We start from the raw sequence: 27,820 nt of genomic DNA on the forward strand, positions 1-27,820 counted from the left end.
TGGAACTGCTGTAAGAGTTCGTGCAAAACTCAGTCCTAGGAAATGATAGCGGGAATATCTGTATCATTATTAAAGATCACAGTTATTCAGAGAAAACGGGCCAGAAGAGATGACTTAGAATGTGGTTGGCCTTTTCCAAAACTCAGACTTAATAAATTCTTTTATATAGTTCCTATTTGAACTAGAGGAGACTTCCTATGAAAAAATCTAACCCTTATTTGAAAAGAATGTCATTCCATCACAGATCATCTCAGGTTGTTTTAATGGCTAACAATGTTCCTGATTGTTTTTTTATTATTATCTAAAGTTTTTTATTAACTATGAAGTTCTCTAACTTCAGTTCCAGTCACTGCATTTGTTATATTTTCGCTTCTTAGCTTGAAGCTTCCTCTGCTAATGTAATTTCATCCTGTTTCTAGAGGGGCTGTGTCTGAACCATCTCTTGTTTTCTGCTGTTTCCATGAATAATGCCATTGGTAGGATTACCTTTGTTCTTTTGTTTTGTTAAAATAAAAGAAAGAACCTCTTGTTGACATCATCTGTGTGTGTGAATCTGTACTGAGGTTTATCTTGGTTTTCCCTTTCCTTTTTGTTATTTGCCACTTCTAATTCATTTGAACCGCTGTGGATTTTACCTTGTTTTTCTTATTTGTTAGTTAAGGAATTTTTTTTTTAATAGAGCATTCTGCTTTTAATCTGTGCTTGTTTTGGTCAATGTAACATTTTGCTTTGATAATGGCTTTCTGGTCTTGTGGTGCAATATTCCTGAGCTGCTGTCTGTTGATTGTAGAAGGTGCTTATTTCTTTGCATAATTTTTCTTCCACCTGGTTGGTTCCGTAACTGTTCTCAGCTTTCTGAAATTGGTTCTTCTAAAGTAGCAGGCACGTGTAGTGCGCTGGTTTGGGCTCTGTTTGCTTTCCACGTGGCAGATACAGCCTGCTCTAGTGCCTGAGCAGCTACCAAGCTTTAATATCACGTTCCGTCCCTTATCTGTCACGACGGGGTTCCCTGGTGTAGGTGCGGTGCTGCTTGAGTGAACTGATGGGTGACAGCTGAGCTGCCTTGGTCGCTGCTCGCTTGGTGAGGGTGGCAGCCTGGGGAGCTGCATTCCTCACCGCCCAAGGGAGGGATGGAGGAGGGCTGCTGGGAGGAAGGGTGTTTCATGGGCAGAGGGAGTGTACTGCAGGATTAAGAAAGACCGTTTAACTCTTGGCTTTATTTCTGCCCCCGAGTAACCCCGAGGAACTTGTTTAAGACAGAACCTCTGGAAATGCTTAGCATGCTTGGGAGCACAATTCCTCTCAAATCAATAGGATTGATGCTTTTTACAGTGAGGAGGGAGGCTTCCTTGTGGAGCAGCATTAGTCATTTGGGTAGGTCTCTGAGTGAAAAAGCAGTGACCTATCTCGGCAGTAGGAGGTTAGTTATTTGTTGTGTGGGAAAGTCAGGCTAAACCACAATAATAACTAAAGTGGTGTAACAGGTGGCAGCTTCCTAAATTGCAATATTTTGCAAGCAAACAAATGACTTGGCTTTTATTTATGCATGTTTATGCATCAGTGCTAGTGTCTGAAGGGTAAAAACAAGGCATGAAGTAGAGTGCAAAGGTGGAGGTAGAAATTTACAATGTCCCAAAGATCTAGAAATTATCTTCATTGCTTTGAGAGAGGTCAGGTTACAACAATATAATATACATTCAAAACACTGTGCAACAGCCTGTCTCTGGGAAGTGAGTAATTATTTACAGTGTACCACTAGAAAACCAACTTGGACAAGGGGAGGTTAATAAAATTACTTCAAGCCTTTGCAGTAATTAATTTATAGAAGCAGGATTAGAACTTCTTACCTTTGGGAAGATGTTATATCTGTTTTCAAAGTTTCTTTGTGATGTCAGTCCTATGTGGGTTTTTATGTGGTGGGTTTTTTTTTTAAGGTGATAAAACCTGTTAGTGTATCAGTTGTTTAAAATCATAGACTCATGTTACTGGCAGGAAAAATATTTTAGTGTCACTGTGGGGTGATAATAGCTGAACTTATCAGTTAACTGTTTTACTTGTCCATCTTCTGATGGTCATTTTAAAAGCTAATTACATGTTTTAATTCTTTGAATTTCTTCTCAGCAAAGGAAAGTACTTTGTTACCTTTCCTTATCCCTACATGAATGGCCGCCTTCACCTGGGACACACGTTTTCTTTATCTAAATGTGAGGTAAAATTTTTCCTTTGCCAATACCTTTAAATACTACTCTAGAACAAATGCTAGTTTTGTAGTTAAATTTTGAGGTAACAGAATGCCTTGTTAATTACTTTATAGATTCAGTAATGGCTTAATTAAAACTTTCCTTTTTTCCCATACTTTCAGTGGAAATATTGCTGGTTGAAGAGAAATGCCACTGATAGCTTTTTTAATTCTAGGAGACTAGACTATACAGGTGTTTCCTCTATTCGTTCTTTCATATTTGCTGAGATTTTTAGGAGATGCTGTTTCTTACCGTTGTCTATCTGCTAAATGGCACAAACTTCACAAGAAATCTTACTGTCTCTTTTGTTTGTGAATACTGTGCTCTATTACCTGTATGTTAACAGGTTTTAGGTACTAGTGGATAGGATTCCACAAAATCAGTCTCTTCTTTGCACCCATTCTTCTCTAGTCAGAAACAGCCCCCTAAAAATTAGGAAAGCTTCTAATTATTCAGCCAGGCAGTGGCAGACCTGATAACAAAATCTAGTTTCACCTTCTTCTCTTTCAATTAGCTTCCTAGATGCTGTTGTCTGTATTCGTCTATCTTTTAGTAGTTTCATGTTAAAGGAGGAATTGCACTTATTTTTTGAGAAGGGTGCTACTTTAGCCTTATGCCGTTCTTGTTTCCTCTGTTTAATTTTTCCACTTTATATAGTTCGCAATTGGGTATCAGAGGCTAAAGGGAAAGAACTGCTTGTTTCCATTTGGTCTACACTGCACTGGGATGCCTATAAAGGTAAGATGGTTTGAGTTACTGAGAGCTTTTTCTAATATTTTTTTTTTTATACTTAAGACTACTTAGAGCATTGCTTACTGTCCATCCAGAACATCATGGTAATTTATTCAAAAATTCCTCAAGACGGTGTGATTTGGAACCTGAATTTGTAGTAAAGATGTGTTGTGCTTGAACTATACATAGTGAATTTCTAGAAAATAAAATGCTTTAAAATTAAGTTTACCTATTGTATTTTTTCATTTGCAAGAAAATCCTCACTGTAAACGTCTTCCTGCCATGGCAGGCATTCTTGAAGTTGCAAGATCTCCTAGAAGTTAATGCAATGTCCAGAAAAAGTTTGAAGCGTTGTAGTGAAATGCAAAGTGTTATCAATAAAAAGCACTCCTTGTCTGTGATTGAAGCAATTGCCACAGAAAAATGCTGATAGACTCCCAATAACTCTATCTAGGCTTGTGCAGATAAGCTAAAAAGAGAGATGGAATTATATGGCTGCCCACCTGAATTTCCTGATGAGGAGGAGGAAGAGGAAGAAAATTCTGCTAAAAAAGAAGAAGAAATTATCATCAAAGACAAAGCAAAAGGCAAAAAGGTAAACTTCAAACAAAGACTTTCTGGATTGGTAGCTGTGCTCTCAAAGCTTCAAAGTATGCATTATGGGTTTTTCCCGTTCAGATTGTTTTTTCCAAGATAGCTGGGTATTTTTAAGGGAGACTTGAAAAAAAAAAAATGCATTGGCTGCATGGTTCCAGAGATACTATTTTAAAGCATGAAATCTTAATTCCAAGCTGGTGCACTGTTTAATAGTTTCCTGAGAAAAGTGAGATCATCCAGAGTAACATTCTTGATTTTTTTTTTTTTAAATTTTTTTTCTTCACAAAGCATTCACAAAGAAGTTGTAGGAAATAACCCTGCTTTCTCAGTGGTGTGGGATACATATACACCTACTATTCTGATGATTCTCTTGTAAGTTGGTATCTAGCCTATTCTGGCTAGATATGCTAAGTAAAAACATTCAAACTATTTTGGCTTATCAGGTATTTAAATGAGACTTATGATTTTGGGAGTATCACAAAGCAAGGAAAAGAATCAAGTCTAGGAGAAATTTAGAGATGTTCTTATGCATATTGTTCATGCATGCTGAAGAGATTGTCCCACTGGAAGCATTAGGTTTGGGATTCTGTCTGCTCTACATCAACAGAAGATGTGATCTTGCCCACTCTTGCAGGTAGTAAGTTGCTGTTGGGTAGAGACACAAGATATTCGAAGGACAATAGCTGGAAAAAGTAATATGAGCAAAGTAACAGCAGAAAAGGTTTTCGATACAAGGATGTAGTGTAGGACTGCTCCACCTTTTCATGGTAAAAACACCCATTTGTTTGACCAGGACCTCAGAGAACTCATCATTTCATGCCAGTTTGTCGCGGCACACGTTTTCTGCAGATGTATCGGATCTAAGCATGTAACAGTTGAAAAGAGGGGGGTTAATGTATGTATAGTTGAATACAAGCTAGGAAGTAGTGTAGATCAGAAACTCTGATTATTAATCTTCACTGCTAGAGAAAGGACGCTAGAATATTTGTATTAATTTATATATCCGGAAATAGAAACCGTCACATTAATAGAGAAAAATGCTTTCGAGCATATAAAGCTATTGTGAATACAAGAACGTGCACTTTTTCCTGATCGCAATTGTCCTTTCAGAGCAAGGCTGCAGCCAAGACTGGCTCTTCCAAATACCAGTGGGGAATCATGAAGTCTTTGGGTCTTTCTGATGAAGAAGTAGTCAGTTTTTCTGAAGCTGAGCATTGGCTGGATTATTTCCCTCCCCTTGCTGTTCAGGATCTGAAAAGCATGGGATTGAAGGTAACTGTATGAACTCTAAAATTCACTTATGTGAGCAGCCATACTTGTATTGTTACTAATGCTTATGAATATGCTGCTTCTCCTGTAAGAAGATTTTCTGCATGATACCAACATTATTCTAGAAATGTTTCTGGTATTCTTGGAATTATTAATTTAACCTTTTAATAGTCTTGGGTGATAATTAAGTGCTTTCTTATATAAAGCTTATATCCTATGCAATGATCACAACTGGAAACAAGAATCAAATAAAGGAGTTAGACTTTCACTTCTTGTTTCCATATTAGACAACTGTTCTGTAGTTAGTATTGACAGTCATTTTAGGAAGAGTAATGATGTGATATTAAATAAAGATACTTGTCCTGATGACAACAGATTTTTAAAAATAAAGACAGATAGAGATTATGAAACAAGGTAGTGCTGAAATTTAGCTGGAGCGAATGATTAAAACTACTACAAAATATCTAAAATTCGCAGTCAGCAGACAGGGCCTTGGGTCTTTGAAATCTCAGCTCTGAAGGCCCAGGCACATACAGACTACATAGTTATGTTTTTAAGCATGCACCCTTTGTGTGATATGTACTTGCATTATCTTTTTGGAGAGAAACTTCTTTTTGTTTTTAAAATGCAGTTTTGCTATTGTGAGGTTCCTTGAATTTCTTTACTGTTTTTACTTACCAGAGACTCTTATGCATTTCCAGGTGGATTGGAGGCGTTCTTTCGTTACTACAGATGTTAATCCTTATTATGATTCCTTTGTACGATGGCAATTTCTTACATTAAAGGAAAGAAATAAGATTAAGTTTGGGAAACGGTAAGCCTGCCGCTCAACTCTGAGTTTATTGTGAATATGGATAAGCTCAGCTTTACTGAAGGTGGAATCCTATGACATGTCTCTAGAATATGCTTATAACTCATGTTAAACTGAAATCCTTTTATTTGAAAAGCTCTACTAGACACGGTAGTGTATTTATTGTGCTAGCAAAGTGTGTGAGATTGTGTTCTGTTTTAGTTTTTCCGTGGATACCAACTCAAAGTAAAATAGGGCCAATACTGAAAGCTTGTGTAAAAACTGAATATAGACATTGGTGGAAACAGATTTATTTATTTGCTACTAAATGAAAACATACCTTTTTCTAGATACACAATTTATTCTCCAAAAGATGGACAGCCTTGCATGGATCATGACAGGCAAACAGGAGAGGTAATGTTTTTAATTGACATTTTTATGCATTGCTTATGATCTTAAATACTGAATGGAAAACTAAATTGTATCTTGGAGCAAAATGTATTTTGTACGTACAGAGTTATCAGTTCTCAGTTGTCAGTACATGTGAAAATTGAATGAACTCTTCTATTGAGAATATTTGTCTTGAACTGTGGATAGTATTTTCCATTGTAGCTGTTTTCTGTGATTATTTGGCAATTTGTGCCAGCAGCATCACTACATCATACCATCTATCTGTTGAAACAAAACAAATAAGCTGTTATTTATTTAGGTGTTGTGAGATAGTGGCTGTCATGAGTAAATTTTTTGGACATAGGAATAAACTATAACCTCTCTTTCTAGTCTGCATTTTAATAAACAGCCATTTGTATCAATGGAAGTATGATTTACTTTGAAGAAAGCATCAGTCCCTTAAGTAGCATTTGGGTTAGGTTACTACAGAATAGAATTTATTTTCTTTACTGCTTGAGTCAATGTCATATATTGACTGCTGTGTTGTTCATGTGAATTGTAGGGTGTTGGGCCTCAAGAATATACGTTAATAAAAATGAAGGTGTTAGATCCTTATCCTGCAAAATTAAGGTAGGTCTTCCATTCGTGATGGCAGATAGGTTCTATCTTATGGCCAGAAGTGATCATAAAATTAGACAGTCTGTTTTGCCTAGTGCAGAGTTTAATTTCACCCTGCTATTTCTGTCACTTCAAAGACTTGGTCTCTGATTTGAGCTGCTATATTCACTAGTCTGTGTGGAACTCAAATGGGAGTTAAAAAAAGAAAGAAAACGAAAAACCCGCAAAGAACTTAATGACCCACTTTCATCCCTTAGGAGATGTTACTTAAAAGTTCATATTAGCTTAAAAGCATGTTCTGTATTGCCCTGAATGTTTTTATTTTGGTGACTTATAAAATACTTTTTTCCCCCCAGTGGCCTAAGAGGAAAAAATATCTTCTTGGTGGCTGCTACACTCAGACCAGAGACCATGTTTGGACAGACTAACTGCTGGGTTCGCCCAGATATGAAGTACATCGGCTTTGAAACTGTGAATGGGGATATTTTTATCTGTACCCAAAGAGCTGCCAGGAACATGTCCTACCAGGGCTTTACAAAAGATAATGGAGTCGTACCTGTTGTCAAGGAGCTGATGGGAGAAGTAAGCATCTTGCAGCTTGCTGGTCAGGCTTATCTGTTCCTGTGAAGCTTATACTTATGAAGGTGATGGTAGAATTCTACTTATAAAGAAAATATAGGAACTATTACAAATATTTTGGAGTGTTTAGTGACTGAAAAAACAAGCAGAAGACAGCTTTCTTGGCAGCTGAGCTACAATTACTTCTGGGAGATTAACCTGATGCACTTACCTGTGGACAAATGCATTACTATTGCCTTAGTGTTACTTGATGAATGAATGGTTTTAAGTAACATTTTTCTGCATGCTGGGAAGAGTGATGGCTTCTCTACAAGGAATGGAAAGGGACGAAAAAACGTAATACCTAGAAAGGGTTATGTGAAAAAGGCTTTTTGTTGATGCTGAAATTTCCAGTACATCTTTGTTGAATACAGCTTTCTTAGCTTAGTATTTGAACGTTAGTGGTTTTGATATTTACTATCCTTAACTTCTGTGCTTTGAATAAGTGTAGTTAGTGGCATTTGTTCATCCTAATACAAAGTACCTTCACACTGTTTGCATCACTTGATCTGTGTTCACTAGAACTTGTCACCATCTTTCTTGATCCTGCTTTGAAGGGTGAAATAGAAAATACAGTTTTTGTTTCTTTGTTAGTAGACATGATGGGAATTCAAGCAAATTAGAGGGGTAGAAGACAACTGCAACATCTAGACTACCTCCTGTCAGTGCATAAATGGTCTTGACAATATGCTTTTCCTGCCTTTGTTTAATCTAGCTTTTGACACTGGCTTCTTAATTCATTCCTGTCTTGATGCTGATGCGCTTCAGATATTTGGAGGCGAACTGTTGTCCTGCTTACTGTCTTTTTCCAACTCTACACTTCAGTAGTTTTGCTTTCTCTGAGTTACTTTGTCTATATTATCTGGTATTTGACTTTTCTACCAATAAATAGTCCATATACTTTCTCAAATGGTACACACATGCTTTTCATATGTACTTCCTCCTTGTCTAACTCTTTTTTTTTTTTTAATTTATTTGTTTGTAATTTGTAAGGAATGCCAGCAAATTTGAAGAATATCAGCCAGGAGAGCTTACTCAGCTAGGCTGAAAAAGTGCTATTTATTGTAATGATATTCCTTTGTCCTGCATAGGAGATTCTTGGCGCTGCGCTTTTGGCACCTCTCACCACCTACAAAGTTATATATGCTCTTCCCATGCTCACAATCAAGGAAGATAAAGGTAACTTTACAGCAGCGTCTTGACAAAGCCTGTTTGCACACTGTGCATTCAGTATGTGTTGACTAATCTTTTTATCTGTTGTATCTCTTTCTTTGTCAAGGAACTGGAGTGGTAACAAGCGTTCCCTCTGATTCTCCAGATGACATTGCAGCCCTGAGAGATCTGAAAAAAAAACAGGTCAGTCTGTTAACTGAATTGTTTCTGTTTCCTTTGCATAGCGTGCAGTGTCAAAAGTGGATATCCAGTGGGTAAAATGAAGCTCCCTTTAATTGGAGTTTTGCCATCTCTAACATGAAATCAAAGCAGTTAAAAATAAATGAAGTTAAAACCAGCTGGGCTGCGACAGACTTTTTTGTTCTCAGACTTCAAGAAGAGTATTGGATGAGAATCGTGCAACTTCTGCTGCATGTTAAGGTGTAGAAGAGTACCAGTGAAATAGGAAATAAATTCCTGTTGTGGAAATGACTTCCAGAGATGAGATTAAGACCTCTGTATGAATTTCAAATGAGACTTAAAGTAGCTGTTGCTATTACAGATTCAAGAGTACATCAGCGTCTAAACAGCTTTCCCTGGCTATTGAATTTTTGTCCCACTCATTTTCAGTGTTGTTTTCCCTTTTAAAAATGTGGGCAGTTATGACAAAGAATCACCTGGAAATGAGACAGGGATTAAACTCAGGTGTGAGAAATGGTAAGAAGGCAGAGAAATGGCTTAGTCTGCTTTATAATAAAATATTATGTACAAGTAAGACCCTATGAATAGATACAAACCTTTTAAATCTAGAAGATTTTTCTTCTAACCATATTGCACTTTATTTCTAACTTTCAAAGGCTTTGAGGGTGAAGTATGGCATCAAAGATGAAATGGTCCTGCCATTTGAACCGGTAAGTAGACCCAAATGTGTCCATCTGCAGTACATGTGACTTTGTAATCACTGATGAGAAATGTACCAAGAACTGTGTCTGCCTTTTCTAGAATTTCTATTTAAAGTCGTCCTCAGCTGAAAGAGACAAAAATTTTAAAGTAAAGTTTTCATGGTTTGCTATGGTTGTAATTTGTGGTCTGTTAGGGGCTGCAACCAAGATTTGTTATTCTATGCTATACTTCAGAGATAAAGTATTAATTTTTGTGGGAATTGCTATTTTGGAGAATGGATTGCATCATTATACTGATAACCTGTTGGTTGGTTAAAACTTGAGCCTTAGTGGCCTGATCATTATTGTATCTGTTCTGTGCAAAGAGATAAAGTTCCTTACTATTAATGTAGACTCGTGGCTGAATCCATTTTCATTAGAAAACGTAGGTTGCAGGTAAAGCCATCCCAGTATTCTGCGTTACCCTTGCTTCCACTCGCTAGCTTCAATACTGGTACAGCTTGGTACTGGTGTCATGTCAGGAGATAAAATTGGGTTATTGCTTGTAGGAGGTCAGATCAGGAGTCACACTGAGGACTGCCAGGAATTTTTTATTTGAGTGGAATTGCACTTAATACTTTGCAAGTCTTACGTAACTTGATTAGTAATAGATGCTGCAAATTTACACACAGAGTAGCACAATACAGTAGAAGTTTGACATTAGCCCTAGCACCTGCTTCTGCTGCCTTTAGGGTTCTTTGGTTAATATTCCTTTTGGCCAAGATATGCAGCACAAACACTTTCAGGTAGCTAGTAATACCTGCCCTTTTTTCCCCTTCATAATCTCTGATTCAAACTCCCATGTCAGCCTTGGGACTGCAAACCAAGTGAAATATACTTGTCTCTGTTTTGTTCAGTGTGTCACTTCTAGTGAAGCTTGTGAAATCTGGGAAACAAATCTTTGTGTAGGTTTTATTACATTGAGATAATTTGAACTGAATATCTGACACTGTTTTGTTAATTCTCAGGTGCCCATCATTGAAATCCCAGGCTATGGCAACCTTTGTGCTCTATCAGTCTGTGATGAGCTCAAAATCCAGAGCCAGAACGACAGAGAGAAACTTGCTGAGGCCAAGGAGAGAGTGTACCTGAAAGGATTTTATGAGGGAGTAAGTAATAAAAGATTTTGATATGTGTTTTCTTGCTGAGTTTGATTAGGAGAAAAAAAGTGGATAAAGGTAAAGAATTAAAAAAAAAAAAAAAAAGACTGCAAGAAAGGAGGAGATTTTTTCTTTTTTCCCCAGACCACTTCTGGTTTAGACTTCTCCTGCAGTCAGGTTCTGCAGTTGGAGGAGTTATGTAGGATTGAAGAAAGAGAACGGAGGAATGTCTGACTGCAAACTGAGGCTTCCAGTCTGGTTTCCTAGCAAGTGATCACATTCTGGGGAGTTGATCAATTTTGTTCCAAGTATTGATTTGGAAACTGGTATGAAGAGAGCAATGTGTTGGTGTGTATTGTGGTTTTTAAATCTCCTGTGTTTACTTGTGTAATGGCTTACTATGATGTATTCCTGAGCTGTCTGTAAGCTGGCAACAATTCCTGAGGAGCTGTGTTCAATTGCCTATGTGTATACCGACATATATACAAACACAGTTTGGGTAAAGATGATCATCTGTTCAATGAAAAAAAAAAACCCTGTATTCCTATCTTTTGCATGTCAAAGATTGCAGTAACTACTACTACTTTATGTTGATCTAAAGAGCTCTTGCACCTATTTCATGTTAATTTAAAAAAAATCAACTCCTTTGACCCATCTTTTCCAGGTAATGTTGGTGGATGGATTCAAAGGACAAAAAGTTCAAGATGTCAAGAAACTTATTCAGAAGATGATGGTGGATAATGTATGTGGTAGTATGCACACAACTTGTTTTAAATTAGCCGTTTTGTCCTTTTCACAGTAGCTGAGTTGCTGAAGGAAACTCTCCGTTTTGGTTCTGCAGTCCTCTTAGTGGTGCTTTGGGTAGCTACAGAGTACGAAATACTGATAAAAGGACCTTATGTTCTTGGACTAAATGGGATGAATAGCTTAATTAGAGACCTCTTACTCCCTGCTTTGTCCCATCACCTTGTCTAGGAAATATTTTGGTGGTTTGATTTAATCTTTGATATAGCTGGGAAGATACTGAAAGTGTAAGATCCAAATTGTCAGTCTTTTTTCAAGCCTGCCAGTAAAGGATATCTGTGACATGCAGACACCCCATTTCTGGGCTTCGTCATGCAGAGAAGGAAGAGTAGTAAATGAACAATGATCATGCCATCTCTCTAATAAGATGAGGACTGGATGTGGGAGAAGCTTCATTTATTTAGTCAATATTCCCTTGTTGCAGCATTGTTATGTTCAGATTATAACACTTCATCCTGTTTCATCCTGCATCAGAATACGTGGTTTGTGAAGGTAGAATTAAAGCTGACCATTATATTTTTCTTTATCCCCATCCTCCCTCCCCATTTTTTTCTAGTAGCTGTTTTAATCAGTAGGGGCATAGTCAATGAGTAGTATTTTGTGCTTCTGTCCTCCTTTTTGTCATGCATTGAGACATTCTTTACAAAATTATGTGAACTGATACCTCAGGGAAGTGCATAGTCAAGCGTTGCCCCCATTGTACTGAAGTGAATACTGAGGCAGAGAGCCTGTGCAGTGATGAAAGCCATGCAATAAATGCTGTAAACCAGATCAGAATGGAGAGGTAAGATGTGAGGATTTTCAAGACTTTGAGTACTTAATTATTGCCCTTTCAACTCTTAGGATGAAGCCATGATTTATATGGAACCTGAGAAACAAGTTATATCGAGGTCTGCTGATGAATGTGTCGTGGCCCTTTGTGATCAGTGGTAAGTGAAATAAAGCTGTAGTTACAAAGTTACTGTCAAATTATATCCTACTTGTGGATTGCTTTATTACAATAAACTTTTCCTGACTGTAGGTATTTAGATTATGGTGAAGTGAACTGGAAGAAGCAGGCATCAGAGTGCTTGAAACATCTAGAGACGTAAGTTACAGAAGTGGATCTAAAGGGGAGTGATTGTTTGCTGCTGCTGGTGGTGGTCTAAAAGGGCTGAGAGGAGTAATTAGTAATAGCTTATTTCTTACAGGTTTTGTGAAGAGACTAGGAGAAATTTTGAAGCTACTTTAGGTTGGCTACAAGAGCATGCATGCTCCAGGACATATGGCTTAGGTAGGCAAAACACTCCTTTTCTCACTCAGTGCTTCATGAAGATGGTACTCATCACTTCATTTGAAAGGCTTAAGTGCTATCTAGAATCCAAAATGGTGTAGGTAAGTGTGGAACAGATTTATCCAACTTACATCTTGACCCAGCATTCCAGAGAAGGCACGCTTTCTTGAAAACGCATGTTGCCAGGGGCAATCTTATTTTTGCATTACTACAGTGATTCTGTGCAGCATCTCTGTAGCTTTTTGCCTGGGCCATTGATTTGGAAGGGACCTCAGAAGGAGGAACTAATACCGTTTCTTGGGTGTTCTCCTTAAATTCTGACTAGCCTTCGTCTTGTGTAGCCTATGACATGGGACAACTGTTATAACTGCATTATAATACACAGCAAACCATTGTGAGCTGAAATGTGTTTGCCAGTTGTGTTAAGAAGCTGACTACAAAAATAGCAAATACTTCAATAAAATTTTTAAATGCATAAGTTGAATTTTTTTTAAAAAAGGATTTTTAAAAGCATGAGTATTTGCATATATGTGTGTGTATATATATTCCACTAAAAGTCATAAACTGATTATATATGCTTGAGTGTCATGCTGGTGATACTGACTATAGCTGATACCCAGCTTCCATCTCTTCTAGGTACCCGGTTACCGTGGGATGAGCAGTGGCTGATAGAGTCTCTGTCCGACTCAACTATCTACATGGCCTATTACACAGTGGCTCATCTGTTACAGGGAGGTAACCTGAGGGGCCAAGGAGAATCTCCTCTAGGCATCAGGTAAGGAGAGCGAATCATTAAGTTTTCGTGTTTAATTAGGTGCGCTTATCTCCTGAATTGTTCCTGAAAAAGACTTGCCAAGCAGGCTGATTCTTTGCTTTTGTGTTTAAAAAGCATAACTGTTAAACCTTAATCTGCTGTTAGCTAAGTTACAGCAAATCTGCAGAGGGGAAATAAGGAAAGAGAAAGAGGTATGGTGGCCAGAGAGAGAGGAGTGTCCCTGAAAGCAGAACTGTATACAGAGTAAATCACCTTTTTTAACACTTGTTTGATTTGCCTCGAAATGGTCTTTGCCAGATGTTTTTGAGTGATTGGTTTTAGTGGCTGCTGGAGTGTCTCTGCTTATTGAGACTGCTTTGCAACTATAAAAAATCGTATGCTTCGGTGTCCAAAGTGAGTAAGATTAGCACTTAGTTTTTGACACTGTATTAAAAGTTGGTAACTCTCTCAGAAGCTTAGAACTATCTTTTATCCACAACTCGTATGTGAAAGCCTTCAAAGTAAGAGGGAGAAGGCATTTGTACCAAAATACCTCCTGAGACTGCTCTGTGACCTCTTGGTTGGAGTGGTTGTGAACTTTCAGCGATAGAGATCAGAGAGATACAACTCATTTGGAACTGAAAAAAACCACTTCCAATCTGGCCTTGAATTTTATGCTCTAATTCTGCATGTTTTATGAACTATTTTCTGGAGTAGTTTACACACTGGAACTGGAACTTACCTCATTCAATGCTATAACTAATCTGCAAAACATTTCCAAAGATTCTTACAAACAGAAACAGTTCTGAAAGACTTGGCAAGGCTTTCATTTTGGCTTAAACCTCTCTAATTATAGAGAGGCTACCTAAATACTCGTCATGTCTGGAAACAAACTTTGAAGTGAGCATCCTGAGCACTGCATTATAGATTTGATGTAATCAAGTATATACAATTAGAGTGTACTCTTAAATGAGTAGATAACATCTTTCTTACAGTGTTAACAAACACTTTTTACTCAGACTTACTCTGTGGGGTAGAGTAAAAGGGGATTTATGGTGCGTCATGTCAGTCACCATTTGGTTACAGCAATCTTTGGCACCAAACATAGAAGCTAGGTCACAGCACACCACAGTAATTTAAAGCATAGAAGAGTAACTACCAGAACTAAGACAGTGAACTGGTGATTGTAAGACTTTATTCTAGACTGGTGGTATCGACCATCATTTGAACTAGTTGTTTAATATGTACTGGAGGTCCTTTGGATCCAGAATGCTTTTCCTCTCTGCATAATACAGGCCAAAGCACCTTAGTAGATGTTAACAAATAGTAAACTTTGATTTGAAATTATTTAATTTGGAATGTGTGCAGGCAGTATCTGGTGGACTCCACTGGAATTCTAAGGAGCTACGAATAAAAATCTCTGTAGAAACAAGAAGGTTTTTTTTAATGCAGGCCAGTGGCTGCAGAACTGTGGGTCTAAGTTGCATCTCATCAGTGTTTGCATTCAAAATTGCGGATCTGACCTCTAGTAACTGGCAAAATATGTCTTATAGTAAATGTTAATTTTGAATGGATTAAATCCATTCACAGTGGGAAAAGACCACTAATTTTTCCACATAGGAGGCAACCTTGAATTGTACAGCAATTCTTTTGTACGCCTGCACTTTTACTTTCATGGAAGCCAGGAGGAATGGCTATATCACCCAGTGCAAGGGAGGGCAGAGAAATGTAGGTACTAGTAATAGGTTTTCAGTATTCAGTTAAGGTCACAAGTGGTGCTGGGAGTGTGTGGGGGTGGCATTTGGAAAAGAAATAATCAGGTTTCCAGGACATTCAAGATTATGCTTTAATTACTAATTACTTTTTCTTTATGGGAGTCTTCATACTTTATCGGGAAATATCAAAGGGTGTTTTAAGCAGGACATGGCTTGAGCCGTTCTGAGTTCTGATTTTGTTTCTGATGTTGAACTCACTCATCTGATCTTAGACAAAGTACCTGTATACTTTTTGTCCATGTTTGCTCTGCTTATCAAATGGAGTATGTTGTGAGAATGAATCAACAGTTTTAAGCTGTCTTATTCAAAATGCTGTGGAGTGTAAGAGGAACTTCTACTGCCATCTCAGTATGGGACTAATTCTGTGCAGGGCACATCAAATGAGCAAAGAAGTTTGGGATTACATCTTCTTCAACGCAGCTCCATTTCCTAAAACAGAGATTCCAAAAGAAAAGTTGGACAAGCTAAAGGAGGAGTTTGAATTTTGGTATCCTGTGGATCTCAGAGTTTCTGGCAAAGATCTTGTTCCAAATCATCTGTCATACTACCTCTATAATCATGTGGCTATGTGGTCAGATCAAAGGTAAGTTTGGAGATAATGCAAAACAGGTGTGCAGGAGATAAAGCTGGAGAGTTTGTAGTTCTTATATATTTGCCAGTGGCTTTTCTGGACTGTACGACATTCAGAATTAGGTTGAAAATGCATTCTTTCATGTTGCAGCTTTGTTACAGTTGTCTATAGTAAAAGTTACTGAAATTGAAGGCTTTTTACTATTATTTCCCCTGTTTTTTCTAGAATCCTTTAAAGATTTTAAGATGCGAGATTCTTACATACAAATTCTAAAGCATTATTTAAAGCAAAACTGAAATCTAACTGCATAATATGACTTCTAGTTGACTTGCTGAAATTTGACTTGTCTGTTCTAAACACTGGAATTCTAGCATGTAGCGTAATTGACTTGGCAGTTTCAATCAGCTCTAGAGCAAACATAAGGATTTATGTGTCCTAACTAAACAGTACTTTGGCTTGGTGCTTCTTTAGAGGGAATGTGTAAAAACATATTGAAGCAGCATTGGTGTATCTTTAGGGTTTTTTCGTCCTTTGGGAGTGGAGAGAATACTAAGTAGCAGCATATAGAGCTAAACCCAAATGCAGCCGCTGTTGGAATCGTGGTGTTTGATGCTATTTTTCATTTGTTTTAGCTAGCTATGGAGGCATGAAATGTTCAGTTAGGTAGCCACATGAAAAAGCAAATGTGTAAAAGTGGAGAACAAATTTGAACTTTAGTTTTCATTGGCCTGTTTTATAAAAGTCAAATGTCTCTGTAAATATCTCCTCCTATGTATTTTCCAGTATTGAATCATATTCCTGCACTGGGATTTTAATGATAACTTTATTATCATTAAGTTTTCTTAATTACTTCTCAAGGATCATTAAAACAGTGTGTACGTATTCCCATGGACTATGCAGTACAGGTTGAGAATCTTTGCTGATCACATGGTGCTTCTAGAAGGATGTAGTTCTCTGTATTGAGATACTATGTTTGCATTCTCTTGAACCTCTATTTAAGAGTGGTATAAAATTGTATATAGGAAAACCTATTTTCTCATGTATAGTAAAGATGGTAATGGGGAATTTGGTATCTGCTTCCTTCATTGGTAGAGATATGTGGGACTTTGCCCAACAGCACCTGATAGAGCTATGCCAATCACTGGCCTTTAAATTGAATGTAGCCGAATAGAAGGAGGTGGGATAAATGAAGTACAATTGTAGGTGCAATGCTACCTGCTTTGCATTTCAGCAGTGATAATCCCTAACCCTTATACTGTAGTTCTTTCCATCTTCAAAGACACTCCTTATTTTTTTTTTTTAAGACACCCCCTAGGTATTTTTTTGAAGATTCCACTTAGTGTTTATCCCAAACTGGAACATAAAATGTTTGTTCTTTTTTTAAAAAGAAAAAATGTAATTACTTTACCAAATGCTTTGTATCTTGTCTTCAAACAGAGAAAAATGGCCAGTAGCTGTGAGAGCAAACGGACATCTCCTTCTCAATTCTGAAAAGGTATAGTGAGGTTTCATGTATGAGATGGCTTTTGTGATTGTCAAACTAGGCACTTGCCAGCCAGACTGGAAAAATCCTTCTTGGAATTGAAGAGGAGGAAATAGTGAAAATTCTAGTTTTTTCACACTGGTGCCCTCCAGTTTTCATTCGTCAGAAGTAAAGACCTGCCTTTTCTCCAATTCTGTCAAACACTTTTCTTAAGTTAGCTCTTGTATAGCTTCACCAGTTTAGTAAAGATTTCAGTGCATTTCTGTTAAGTTTTATGGTAATATAGAACATAAAATGATTTTTTTTTTGAACTAAATTTTAGGTTTTTTAAGCATTGGAGTAGGTGCAGTGAGAGGAAGAAATTCGTGCCAATAATTTGCTAATGTATGCAAGTTCTGAAATTGAATTTAAAAGTGCCTGAATCTAGTAATTAGTCTTTGGAGACTGTCCAATATGAAGCAAAAAAACCCACCAGAGTCCTTCTTGAAAAATCAATGCAGTGTGAGCTGAAAACACCAATTTTGAAGTAGTATTTAAGTTTAATTTAGGTAATTTCTGGAATTAAATTTTTGGTACCTATTATCCTGGTTTTCAAAGCCTGATGAAGTCTGGGGTGGAACCCAAAAGGTGCAGAAGGCAGCTGCCATTTCCCTGCAGGTGTGGTGTATATGGACCTTAGTAGTAACAACTTGTGCAAGTCTCAAGACAGGTTCAACATTTGGGAGTTAGATGAGTGCTTGCAAAGTTTAGTCTGCTTTTACTGTGAGACCTTGTTCAGATTTATCAAATTGCTTTTGCTATGATTCATGAGAAAATACTTTCTCATTGGTTTGCCCAAACCCTTGTTGCATCTGTCTTGCTTATCCAACAACAAAGTGGATGCGTGAGAAAACAAAGACTCTTCTATTTCTTTCAGATGTCTAAATCTACAGGCAACTTTCTAACCCTAACTCAAGCTGTTGACAAGTTTTCTGCAGATGGTAAGTATGTTCTGACCTGCATCTGGTTTTCAATTATGTCAATATGACTAAAATCAGTGTTTTGCTCTCAAAGGAGCAGTGGGTTTACTGAAGTAATGAATTGCAATAAATCTACCGCTTAGCACCTGTTCTTGTTTGAAAAGCTGAACTCTATTTAGAAAATTGGGATGCATGCTAGGACAACACCTGTTTCAACCAAAAACTGTTCCTGCTGTTGTGACCTCCTAGAAGGTGCCTTTTTCATTGTTCCACATTTACTTAAGAGATCAAAACAAAAGACACACTGTGGATGCACACAGTGTGTATACAGTGTTTTTTGGACAGTGATTGTACTAGTCTCCTGGTTCTTGGTGTCTGTCTGGTTTCCTTCCTAAGGAGAGCAGTGTACCTCTCCTGGGTAAACTGCATCCTTTGAGACATCTCTCTGGTTGGCCAGGCAGTTTGTAAATCCACTTTGCATTTTATTAACTCATAATGAAAAGTTAGTTGTAATTAATTTTGAGTCCCGTGCTTCCTGCATCTATATCTGTCAGCTGACTGCATGCCAGCCATGTTAGCTGATGCAGTTTCTTTCAGGCATGCGTTTAGCCTTGGCTGATGCTGGAGACACTGTTGAAGATGCCAACTTTGTGGAAGCCATGGCAGATGCTGGTATTCTTCGTCTCTACACGTGGGTGGAGTGGGTAAAGGAGATGATTGCAAACAGAGACTGTCTAAGAAGTGGTCCTGCTAACACCTTCAATGACAGAGTCTTTGCCAGGTACTGTACAAAGGCTAATAATACAGTTCAGTCCATTTTTTTTCTTGGAAGGAGCATCTCTGTAGTTTTTTTTTCCCTAGAGATTAGTGAATTCCATAAAACAAAACACGTTACAGAATAGGTTATGCGATTGTGCTGCACTGGTGACATTAATAGTGTTATTTTACACTGTTGCCATTATGTGGGGTAGACTATGCAACATTGATGTTTTCACTTCCCTTCTCTCCCTAGTGAAATGAATGCAGGCATAATGAAGACAGACCAAAATTACGAGAAGATGATGTTTAAGGAAGCTCTGAAAACTGGCTTCTTTGAATTTCAGGTAGGAGGTAACTTTAGGTGTAAGAAACTAAGACTTGGTATTTTTTACTTTGTGGATTTCTTTTGATCCTGATGTCTCTGATCCTTAATTATACAGCTGTATTGGAATCAGAATTGTGCCAGGAAACAAGAGTACTTTAATGGAATAAATCTGATATTATAAAGGTCTGCTTGTGTCATTTTTGCAAAGGTCCAGAGAAAGACAACTGTAATGCTGCAAATAGTCCTGATATCTAATAAGAGCAAAAAGCTGCTTAAAAAAAAGACACTATTAAAAAGAGTGTTTCCTTTCTTTAGCTCCTTTGTAATAAGGAACTCTTCATAAGAAATCCAGATAATACATCAATAAAATTGTTTGGAAGCAGAGTGCTTTTTGATATATTCCCTAAACCACATTTCCAGAGTGTCTGCTGAACCATGCCACTTCACTTAATGAATTACAGAGACTCCTTTATGTGGCTCCTTTATGATATTCAGGAATATGATTAAGTAGGCTGAATTATATGTATAATGATAGATCATATTCATTGCCTTTTTCTTAGTACTTATTAGTATCTTTATGCAAGCTATTTGGGATGATAGTACCTGATACACAGTTGCGGATATTTTTGTCTTTTATGTCTGTGTCAATAAACACTTTAAAAAAAGTACCGTATTAATGCAGAAATCAAATGGCCAACCAACAGATTCAGGTGCTTCAGGAAAATACAGTTCTTCTAATAATCCATTATTGAGTTCTAAGCTGCTTACATTCTAAAGGCATATTAGAGCAAAGAATTGTGTGTGTTTTCTTCTAAGTGTTTCTCCATGGCAGTTGGAGTGTGTTAATGATTGCGTTGGCTGTGTTTCAGGCAGCAAAAGACAAATATCGTGAGCTGGCGATAGAAGGAATGCACAGAGAGTTGGTGTTTCAGTTTATTGAAGTTCAGACTCTGCTGTTGGCTCCTATCTGTCCCCACTTATGTGAGCACATCTGGTCACTGCTGGGAAAGGTACCAATGTTACAGTTTTGTCATTTGATTCGGATCTAAGCTTTTACTGATTTTTTTTTTTTTTTTTTTTTTTAGTAAGGCTCGTGTCAGGCTTATGGGTGTCTTACATATGTGAATAGAAGAAACATATGTCTTATAATGTGAAGAGCCATAATAGCTTATTGTCCACACGACAGTGAACATACAGAGTTAGCCTGTTACTGTGATGATGTATGCAACTTTAATACACGTCGCTTTGGTTGTGTACTCACAAAGAGGTGATCTAAAATTAACCCAAATAATGCAGTATTCCTACACTTATGCATGAAACAGTTGGGTTTTTTAATTGCCTTGTGCTTGTAGATGAAGTTATGTAGCTCTATGGTAGGTGTAGTTGTATGTATAGCCCTTAACACACTTGCTGTATGCTTAACTCCTTTACAACCTAGTTATAGATGGGTGCTTGTTGAGGCTCAAACTGTCTAAACTCCAGTTTCCAGTCAAGCTATAACGGGGTGAAAAACCACCAGATGCTGATGTGTTTTCATCTCAGTGCATGTAACTTCTTCCTTTCTTCAAAGCCTGATTCCATCATGAGAGCCTCATGGCCGACAGCAGGTCCTGTGGATGAGGTATTAATTCGTTCCTCTCAGTACCTCATGGAAGCAGCTCATGACCTCCGACTCCGTCTCAAGAACTACATGGTACCTGCAAAAGGAAAGGTGAAGTGTACTAGGTCATCCTTTTAAGTGTGCATACTTGATAATTCTGTATTGCCTCAGGACTCCTTCCTAACTTTTTTTCTTTGTTTCCTTAGAAAAGTACTAAAGAACCTTCACAGAAGCCTTCTCACTGTACCATCTACGTGGCAAAGAACTATCCGCCTTGGCAGCACACCACCTTATCAGTTCTGCGCAAGCACTATCAGGTGGTCATCCTTTCATGTTTCTTTGGGCTGCTTACCTACTTTTTTTGTGGGCTCTTTTTTTCTATCTGTAAAAAGCTTATAAGTTTTTTAACTTGTTACTAAATTATTTAAATACAAAGCAAGATAGTTTTAATTTTCTTTATGCTTTTACAATTGTCTAATAAATTTTGGTGCTTAATGAAAACGTTCTAAGGAACGTCATTGATTTGGCAGTATGATTTCATTGTTTTTTGACAATCTGAGTAAAAAGTGGCACGTGTTCTGTTATTTTTTTTTAAGTTGTAAGTGGATAGCTTTTAAAATATTCTTCTTCCCAAGAATATTTCTGCGTAAACATTGTTGACTAACAGATTAATGCTTCCTTACTATGCAAGGGGGCGTAGGAGCATTGTTTTGGTCCTTGAATAGGTGTATACTATTCAGTGATGTTACAAGAAATATGTTGAAATGGAATACATCAATCATAAGTAAAAGAAATAAACTTTTCTGAAAGCAGAAGAATCTGTGCTTCTGACATGGGGAACTGATGAGAGTGGCTTTTGGCATCTTGATGAACCATCTTTCTCAGCTTGAACAAATCAGTATTGTAGCTGATAGATTAGAGAGTCGTGACTTTTCCAATTGGCGGTATTGAGATAAACCAATATTCCTCATGTGCAATTTGGTTTTGGGGTATTAAACTTTCGTCATTCCATAGGCTTTTTTCTGCATCAGTGTTAAAATCTGCTGTTTTGTCTCATGCACTAAATAGGAGTGTTAGCAAATTATCTAAATTTTGAATGTAAAACCCAAACAGTTCAGGAAACTAGTGCTTAAAAATGTGCTCGTGATAAGGCTTAAGTGTGGATTTAAAATGCATTCTGGTAAAAAATTTAAGTATATTAATATGTAGTCACCAGAAAGAGTAAAGAAAATTCAGAATAATACTGAGCTGCCTGAATGGCAGTAGTTATCTGGGTTTTTTTTGGTCAAAGTTTTAAAATTTTACTTTTAAAATGTTTCAAAGGGATGAGAAAATTATATGTGGAATCAGTGATGATGAGAAACCTTTCTGATATTTATGGGAAAGCATGAAGGGTATATGATATTAAAGGGCAAGGTTTTTTTAATGATACCTATACTTTTTAATGGATGTTCATCAATGTTTAGGTCAGTGGAGGTCAACTGCCAGATAATAAAGTAATTGCCAGTGAGCTTAACACCTTGCCAGAGCTGAAGAAGTATATGAAGAAGGTTATGCCTTTTGTTGCCATGATTAAAGTAAGTGTTAAAGGGACTGTTCTTGTTTCACTCACGAAAGCTTTTTCTATACATGTTGGACAAAGGCAATGATAATCTGTAACTTTGTGCACGGGTATTGTTGGTTTCTTTATTTCATTCCTGGATCTCCTACTAACTTTGGATTTAAGTCTCTGTCCTGCTCCTTGCTTATTTGGCATCTTCATGTTTTTATTTATAAACTTCTTTGACATCTCTGGAAGAAAAAGATAATAAAAATATCTCTACATGAATTGGCCCAGGTGAACTAATAGTCTAGTTGAGGCTTGGTAGTTTGTGTATTTTGCAGGTTATATGATCTGTGCTTCAAATACATGTGGATTCCTCTACATTTGAAATACATCATATCTGACTTTTCCAGTTTTTCATCCTGAAATGAGAATAAGGTGTTGCTCTGGAGACATAGCAATACTTAACATTTGAAAGTTAAGAACAAGGCTAGAGATAATTGATTGTACTACATCTAAGGGAGGAAAAAAGGGACTGTTCTGAGCCCTGAATGGAATTATGAATTTTGTGTATCATTCTTATGCTTTTATCACTAATAGTCTGATATTTCGTTATTATTTTCGCCAGAGTCACGCCAGCAACTAGGAAGGTTCAAGAAGCAAAGAATAAACAAAATTTTAAATAAAAAAAAAGGAAGGGTGGAGTAGGATTTAAAACCTTTTTGACTTCTACTTATGATCTGTAGAAGCTAAGAGGGATTAGTAATGGGAAAAATCTTAGTGAGTGTAAAAATATTACTCCTTAAGCTTTAGCTTGATTTTTAAAATGCATGTAATAATGTCTTCTGTGTGTAAGCTTTGTCAGATTTTATACATGGAGGTGCTCTTTTGCCCTGTCTCTAGGGTTATTCTAATTATTCCTTTTCATGGTAGCTCAGAAGCCTTCAGAGGAACAGAGAGCACAAAGCAGCTGTGAAGCTTCCTGTATAATTGAAGTTTGTAAAGAGATGTAGTTATGTGTTAGATCAAGTGATACAGTTGGAAAAGGTCAGACAAGCTTTCAATCCTACAAGTGTGTTAGGTCTGAAACATGCCTGGTTTTTGAGGTTCTTAGTCTTGCAATAGTTAGTGATCCTCCTGCATGCTGGACATGGGTTGGCATGCTGAGGCTTACCCAATAATCAATCCTTTCACTTTTAAAAAACAGTAAGCAATTTTACATAAAGACGTAGAAACATCTGAGCTGAGACCTCTTAGATCAGTATGTTTTTCTCTGAAACCAATTATTCAGCAATTCCAGTGTACAAGGTGCATTTCTGCTTGTGCTTCGTATTCGTCAAAGGAGAGCTTAAATATAGAAGAAACTTTGTGATTTACAAAGGGAAGCAATTCAGTGTTAATGTAGGGAATCTTTCACATCAAACTGACAAGGAAACCACAAGCATGCTGAGTCTGACAAAGCAGAGCTTCAAAGGAGACAGCTGGCTCAGCATATAAAGGCAAGAAAGGGACAGATTAAATTCCAAAAAGGAAGTTCTGTTTTAGTGTTTTTTAAAAAAAAAAAAAAAAAAAAAAAATCACGTGGTTTTTATATTGCCTTTAATACTTTCTCTTGTGACTGTTGCTGTTGGCTTTCTGGACTAATTAAGTTACTTTTATGTTAACGTATAAAGTAGCTGTTACTTCCCTGCAGAGAACTTGTTTTACAACTGCTGTGAACATGTCCAGTTGTTGTATGCTTGTCCTTTATTTTAAACTAGGTCATAAGACTGAATTTCCTGCTGTGAAATACCACTGAAATGCTGACTTATTTTGTGAATTCTCAACCTGCACATTAAGTAGGGATTATAAATAACTGTGAATGTCAAACACCTTTTCAATTCTATATTAAAAATGTGTTCTAATTGCTCTTACTCCTCCCATTAGTGTCACTAACTCTCTGTAGAAGAAACCCTGTTACAAGAAAATTATTGCGCCTACGTTAGCATGTTGTGCCAGCAGAGAGCTCTCAAATTTAAAAGCTTATTATTTTCATGACTAATGTAGATAGTTTGCCATTTTGAAGCATCATTTTACTTGCAGTGTTTAGAGGGTTTTAATCGCTTTTTTTTTCTCTGACAGGAAAATCTGGAGAAGAATGGTTCACGTGTTCTTGATCTGGAACTGGAATTTGATGAACGTGCAGTGCTCATGGAGAATATTGTCTATTTGACAAATTCCCTGGAGGTTGGTATATACTTGGCATATTCATTACTTGGTTTTTATTGGGATAGCTGGAGGACCAGCCTTTCCTAAGGCTCTAAGCCTGTTTACATGAACTTCTGGGTGTATGTTGCTCAAGTAATAGTTTTTTATCAAATTTCTGTATTTTGATCTTGCTGTTTAAATTTGTCAAATATAGGTGTATAAATCTGTTAAATATAGGCATGAGACACCTTGGTAGGTGTGTAGTATACAAACATGTTCCCACAAAACAGGTGGTTTTTGCTGCAGTACTGGTTGTATCTGTGGTAGTAAAGTCCTGTGACACTTTTGAAGAGATATTTTTCTCTGAGCCAACCAGTATCTTACATTTTTTCAGTTGAAGAAATGAGAAGGAGATGTTTCAAGGCATTACTAGCAAGAATGATCAGAGTCCTTAACCTTGTATCCTTGGACTCTTACAATGGCATGTTAACTGTAACAGATTACCCTGCCCTTTTCAAGGAGCAGGTTCTGGGCAGGGCTTTTAAAACTATGGTATACAGTAAAACGGATGCCAGCGTAGTAGCAGTTATGCTGCTTCATATGATAACCAGAATTTAGTTCAATAGGCAATATGTTAATGAGGGGACAGCTCAGGCAGGTTTGTGGAAAAAAAGAAAACCCCCAAAACAAATGCACCACCCCCACCCCCCCCCTTCAAGAATTAGAAAATACACGTATATTGCAAAACTTCATTTTGTAACCAGCTGGATCTGGCTGACTGGCCATCAGCTCTGCTACAAAGGACTTTGGGGTTACTGTGGGCTTGTCAAGATTAATGTCAACTTCATGTGAGTGTGCCGTCACTGCAAATGAGCCACGCTGCGCCTTGACCTACATGAAGAGGAGTTACCTATGTATGGCAAGTCAAGGGAAGTCATCCCTCTCCACTCAGCTCTGCTGAGCCCGAATTTGGAGTGTGTGTCAGTGTTGTGCTCCCCTCTCATCCTCCCGCACTCCACACCCCAGGTTTAAAAAGGCTGTTGAGGACTTGCGGCTGTTGAGCAGAGGACGGTCAAGACGGCTGGGGGCCCCTGGAGTGTGGGACCTCCAGCGGCAGGCTGAAGGAGGTGGGCTTGTTGCGACTGGCTGAGGGAAAGATCTCGGAGAAATCCTGCACTTCTTTGAGAGTTACAAAGATGATAAAGCCAACCTCTTTCTTGGTAGTGGGCTGATAGTCAAACAGGGGACAATAACTGGGAGTTACTGCGGGAGTTGCAGCTCCTGAGGCTGAGCGGGCACATGAGGAGAGGATTTTTGCTAGGGCAGCAGTGTAGTGTTGGAGCAGGCTACCCGGAGAGGCTGGGGTGTCGCTGGCCTTGGGGGCGGACTTGGTCCAGCATGGGCAGTAGTCCCACTTTGAGCAGGGAGTAGGTGACCCCCGGAGGTCCCTTCCAAACAATGTGTTGTGATTTTGGGTGTGCTATTGTTGCCTTACGTCAAAGCACGTTTACTTTCCGCTTTACTATGCCAACAGTTGTTTGATAGGCCTGGTAACTCCTGTTGTGCCCTCCAAAATGATTAAACTCCTTTATATCCCCCCCCCCTTTTTTTTTTTTAAACAGCTGGATCACATTGAAGTGAAGTTTGCATCTGAAGCAGAAGATAAAATAAAAGAAGACTGCTGTCCTGGAAAACCATTTTCCACATTCAGAACTGAGGTAAAAACAGAAACTCAGATACTGGAAGTCTGAAAACTTAATTTAAAAAAAAACCCAAACAAACAAATGCAAATATGCCATTTAAAAACTTTAATCAGACACAAACATTGGATTTTTCTGCCTTTGATCCAACACCCCTTCAAAACAAGAAAATTTTTTTTTTTACTCTTCCTCTGTATAGAGCCCTAAATGTGACTGTGATTGTACCTTAGCTTTAAGGCTCTTCCAGTCAGCACAATTTAATGATTTGACCTGAAGACTGTTAAAAACAGGTGACCTGAGCATTAGCATATTCTTATATTTGTTTCTTTCAGCCATATGCCTCAACTACTGCCCTTTATATAAGGTAGATTGTATTGTAGTTAAAACATAGGCCACAAATAGAGAATTGAGAAGGTCTTGTGCAAGTATGGCTGAATCCCACTTCACCACTGTTATTTAGGAATTGTTGTGTTGCTTATTATACTTGTTTTAAGGTATTACAAATTTCCATGTGAAACTTTGTATTACTTGCTTGCTGAATGCTAAAATGTTTTTTAATACTTTATGTTTATCCGTTAGCTTATAATGGGCTAATAAATGGCATTCAGTTGCATAAAAATAAAACCTTTCAAAAGTCTTCCTACAGCTGTGTCATGGAGTCTTGGAAGAATTAGTGAGTAATGTGTAAGATCAGTGAAACTCTGCAACAGTGGTATCATGTATGAATATTTCTAGCTCTAATACTTTTAAACAGTAAAAATTTGATTTCCCTAAACATGTCCTAAAAACTTGTGTGTACTGTGGCTTATATTTTGAAGAGTTGTGGGAGTGCTTGCATTCTGCCACTGGCAGTCAGTGTTTCTAAATGAAGTTTATCCATCCAGAATATTTGCTGATAAATGATGTTTATTTATTTTAGTTTCATTCCTCTGAGGATTTTTCTCTGGAAGGATGTCCTCCTTTAATGTTTCTGTTAACTTTCTTACAGCCCAGTGTGTCTGTATTTTTGGTGAACCCTCAACCATCAAATGGCCACTTCTCTACAAAAATTGAAATCAGGCAAGGAGACAATAGAGAGACAGTGATCAGACGCTTAATGAAGATGGACAGAGGAATCAAAGGTAAAATACTAGCACAGACATACAGCTATCACACGCTAATTAGATTGATGTTTCCGGGAGAGAAGTGGAAACAAAGCTGGTGAAGGGTGTGCTGCTGTCATAGATGCCTAGAAATGAGCAAGAAGTGTTGTGTTGGAGTGAACAAGAAAAGAGATAATCTGCAAATAGGCAGGATCTTCTATGTGTTTTCCTCATTAGTCTTTTGTTCTGCCACTGGTACACTGAAACCTAGTTTCAGCCAGATTAATATGGATGATATTTCCCCTTGTGCTTTGAATTTCCAAGAAAAAGAGTTAGTCCTATAACTGGTTATAAGCAGCTTTTGCCACTTCTATTTTGGAGCCCAGGGCTGAAAAAAAATTTACCAGATTTATTTTTCTATTTAGCCTAAGGTGAATTAATTTAACAGTTGCCACATTGGCTCCTAATAATTTCTGTCCCAGTTCATAGTGGAAAACTATCTGTTCACTTAAAATTGGGATTGCTGAAGAATTGCTCAATAGCCTATCAGTTACCATT

General features: G+C 37.6%; 1 protein-coding gene across 3 annotated transcripts in view; it reads left to right on the forward strand.

The window, feature by feature from the left end:
- The window catches only part of LARS1 (leucyl-tRNA synthetase 1), a 31,562-nt gene that overhangs the window by 1,346 nt on the left and 2,396 nt on the right, over window positions 1–27,820 (forward strand). The window contains exons 2-30 of one of the 3 annotated variants that reach the window (XM_009811285.2): window positions 2,122–2,209; window positions 2,898–2,978; window positions 3,427–3,567; window positions 4,680–4,841; window positions 5,540–5,652; window positions 5,979–6,042; window positions 6,581–6,648; window positions 6,993–7,218; window positions 8,346–8,433; window positions 8,534–8,610; window positions 9,264–9,317; window positions 10,316–10,456; window positions 11,112–11,189; window positions 12,095–12,180; window positions 12,273–12,338; window positions 12,442–12,524; window positions 13,161–13,299; window positions 15,424–15,636; window positions 17,062–17,119; window positions 18,024–18,087; window positions 18,664–18,847; window positions 19,079–19,169; window positions 20,020–20,160; window positions 20,721–20,861; window positions 20,957–21,067; window positions 22,217–22,327; window positions 24,415–24,519; window positions 26,103–26,198; window positions 27,169–27,301. In XM_009811285.2, coding sequence (XP_009809587.2) covers window positions 2,159–2,209; window positions 2,898–2,978; window positions 3,427–3,567; window positions 4,680–4,841; window positions 5,540–5,652; window positions 5,979–6,042; window positions 6,581–6,648; window positions 6,993–7,218; window positions 8,346–8,433; window positions 8,534–8,610; window positions 9,264–9,317; window positions 10,316–10,456; window positions 11,112–11,189; window positions 12,095–12,180; window positions 12,273–12,338; window positions 12,442–12,524; window positions 13,161–13,299; window positions 15,424–15,636; window positions 17,062–17,119; window positions 18,024–18,087; window positions 18,664–18,847; window positions 19,079–19,169; window positions 20,020–20,160; window positions 20,721–20,861; window positions 20,957–21,067; window positions 22,217–22,327; window positions 24,415–24,519; window positions 26,103–26,198; window positions 27,169–27,301 — 3,166 coding nt within the window. In that variant the 5' untranslated portion in view covers window positions 2,122–2,158. The remainder of the gene's footprint in view (window positions 1–2,121; window positions 2,210–2,897; window positions 2,979–3,426; window positions 3,568–4,679; window positions 4,842–5,539; window positions 5,653–5,978; window positions 6,043–6,580; window positions 6,649–6,992; window positions 7,219–8,345; window positions 8,434–8,533; window positions 8,611–9,263; window positions 9,318–10,315; window positions 10,457–11,111; window positions 11,190–12,094; window positions 12,181–12,272; window positions 12,339–12,441; window positions 12,525–13,160; window positions 13,300–15,423; window positions 15,637–17,061; window positions 17,120–18,023; window positions 18,088–18,663; window positions 18,848–19,078; window positions 19,170–20,019; window positions 20,161–20,720; window positions 20,862–20,956; window positions 21,068–22,216; window positions 22,328–24,414; window positions 24,520–26,102; window positions 26,199–27,168; window positions 27,302–27,820) is intronic. The other 2 variants (XM_059825662.1, XM_059825661.1) reach the window with 2 other exon arrangements.

Source organism: Gavia stellata, chromosome 16, assembly GCF_030936135.1.
Source record: "Gavia stellata isolate bGavSte3 chromosome 16, bGavSte3.hap2, whole genome shotgun sequence".
Lineage (NCBI taxonomy): Eukaryota > Metazoa > Chordata > Aves > Gaviiformes > Gaviidae > Gavia > Gavia stellata.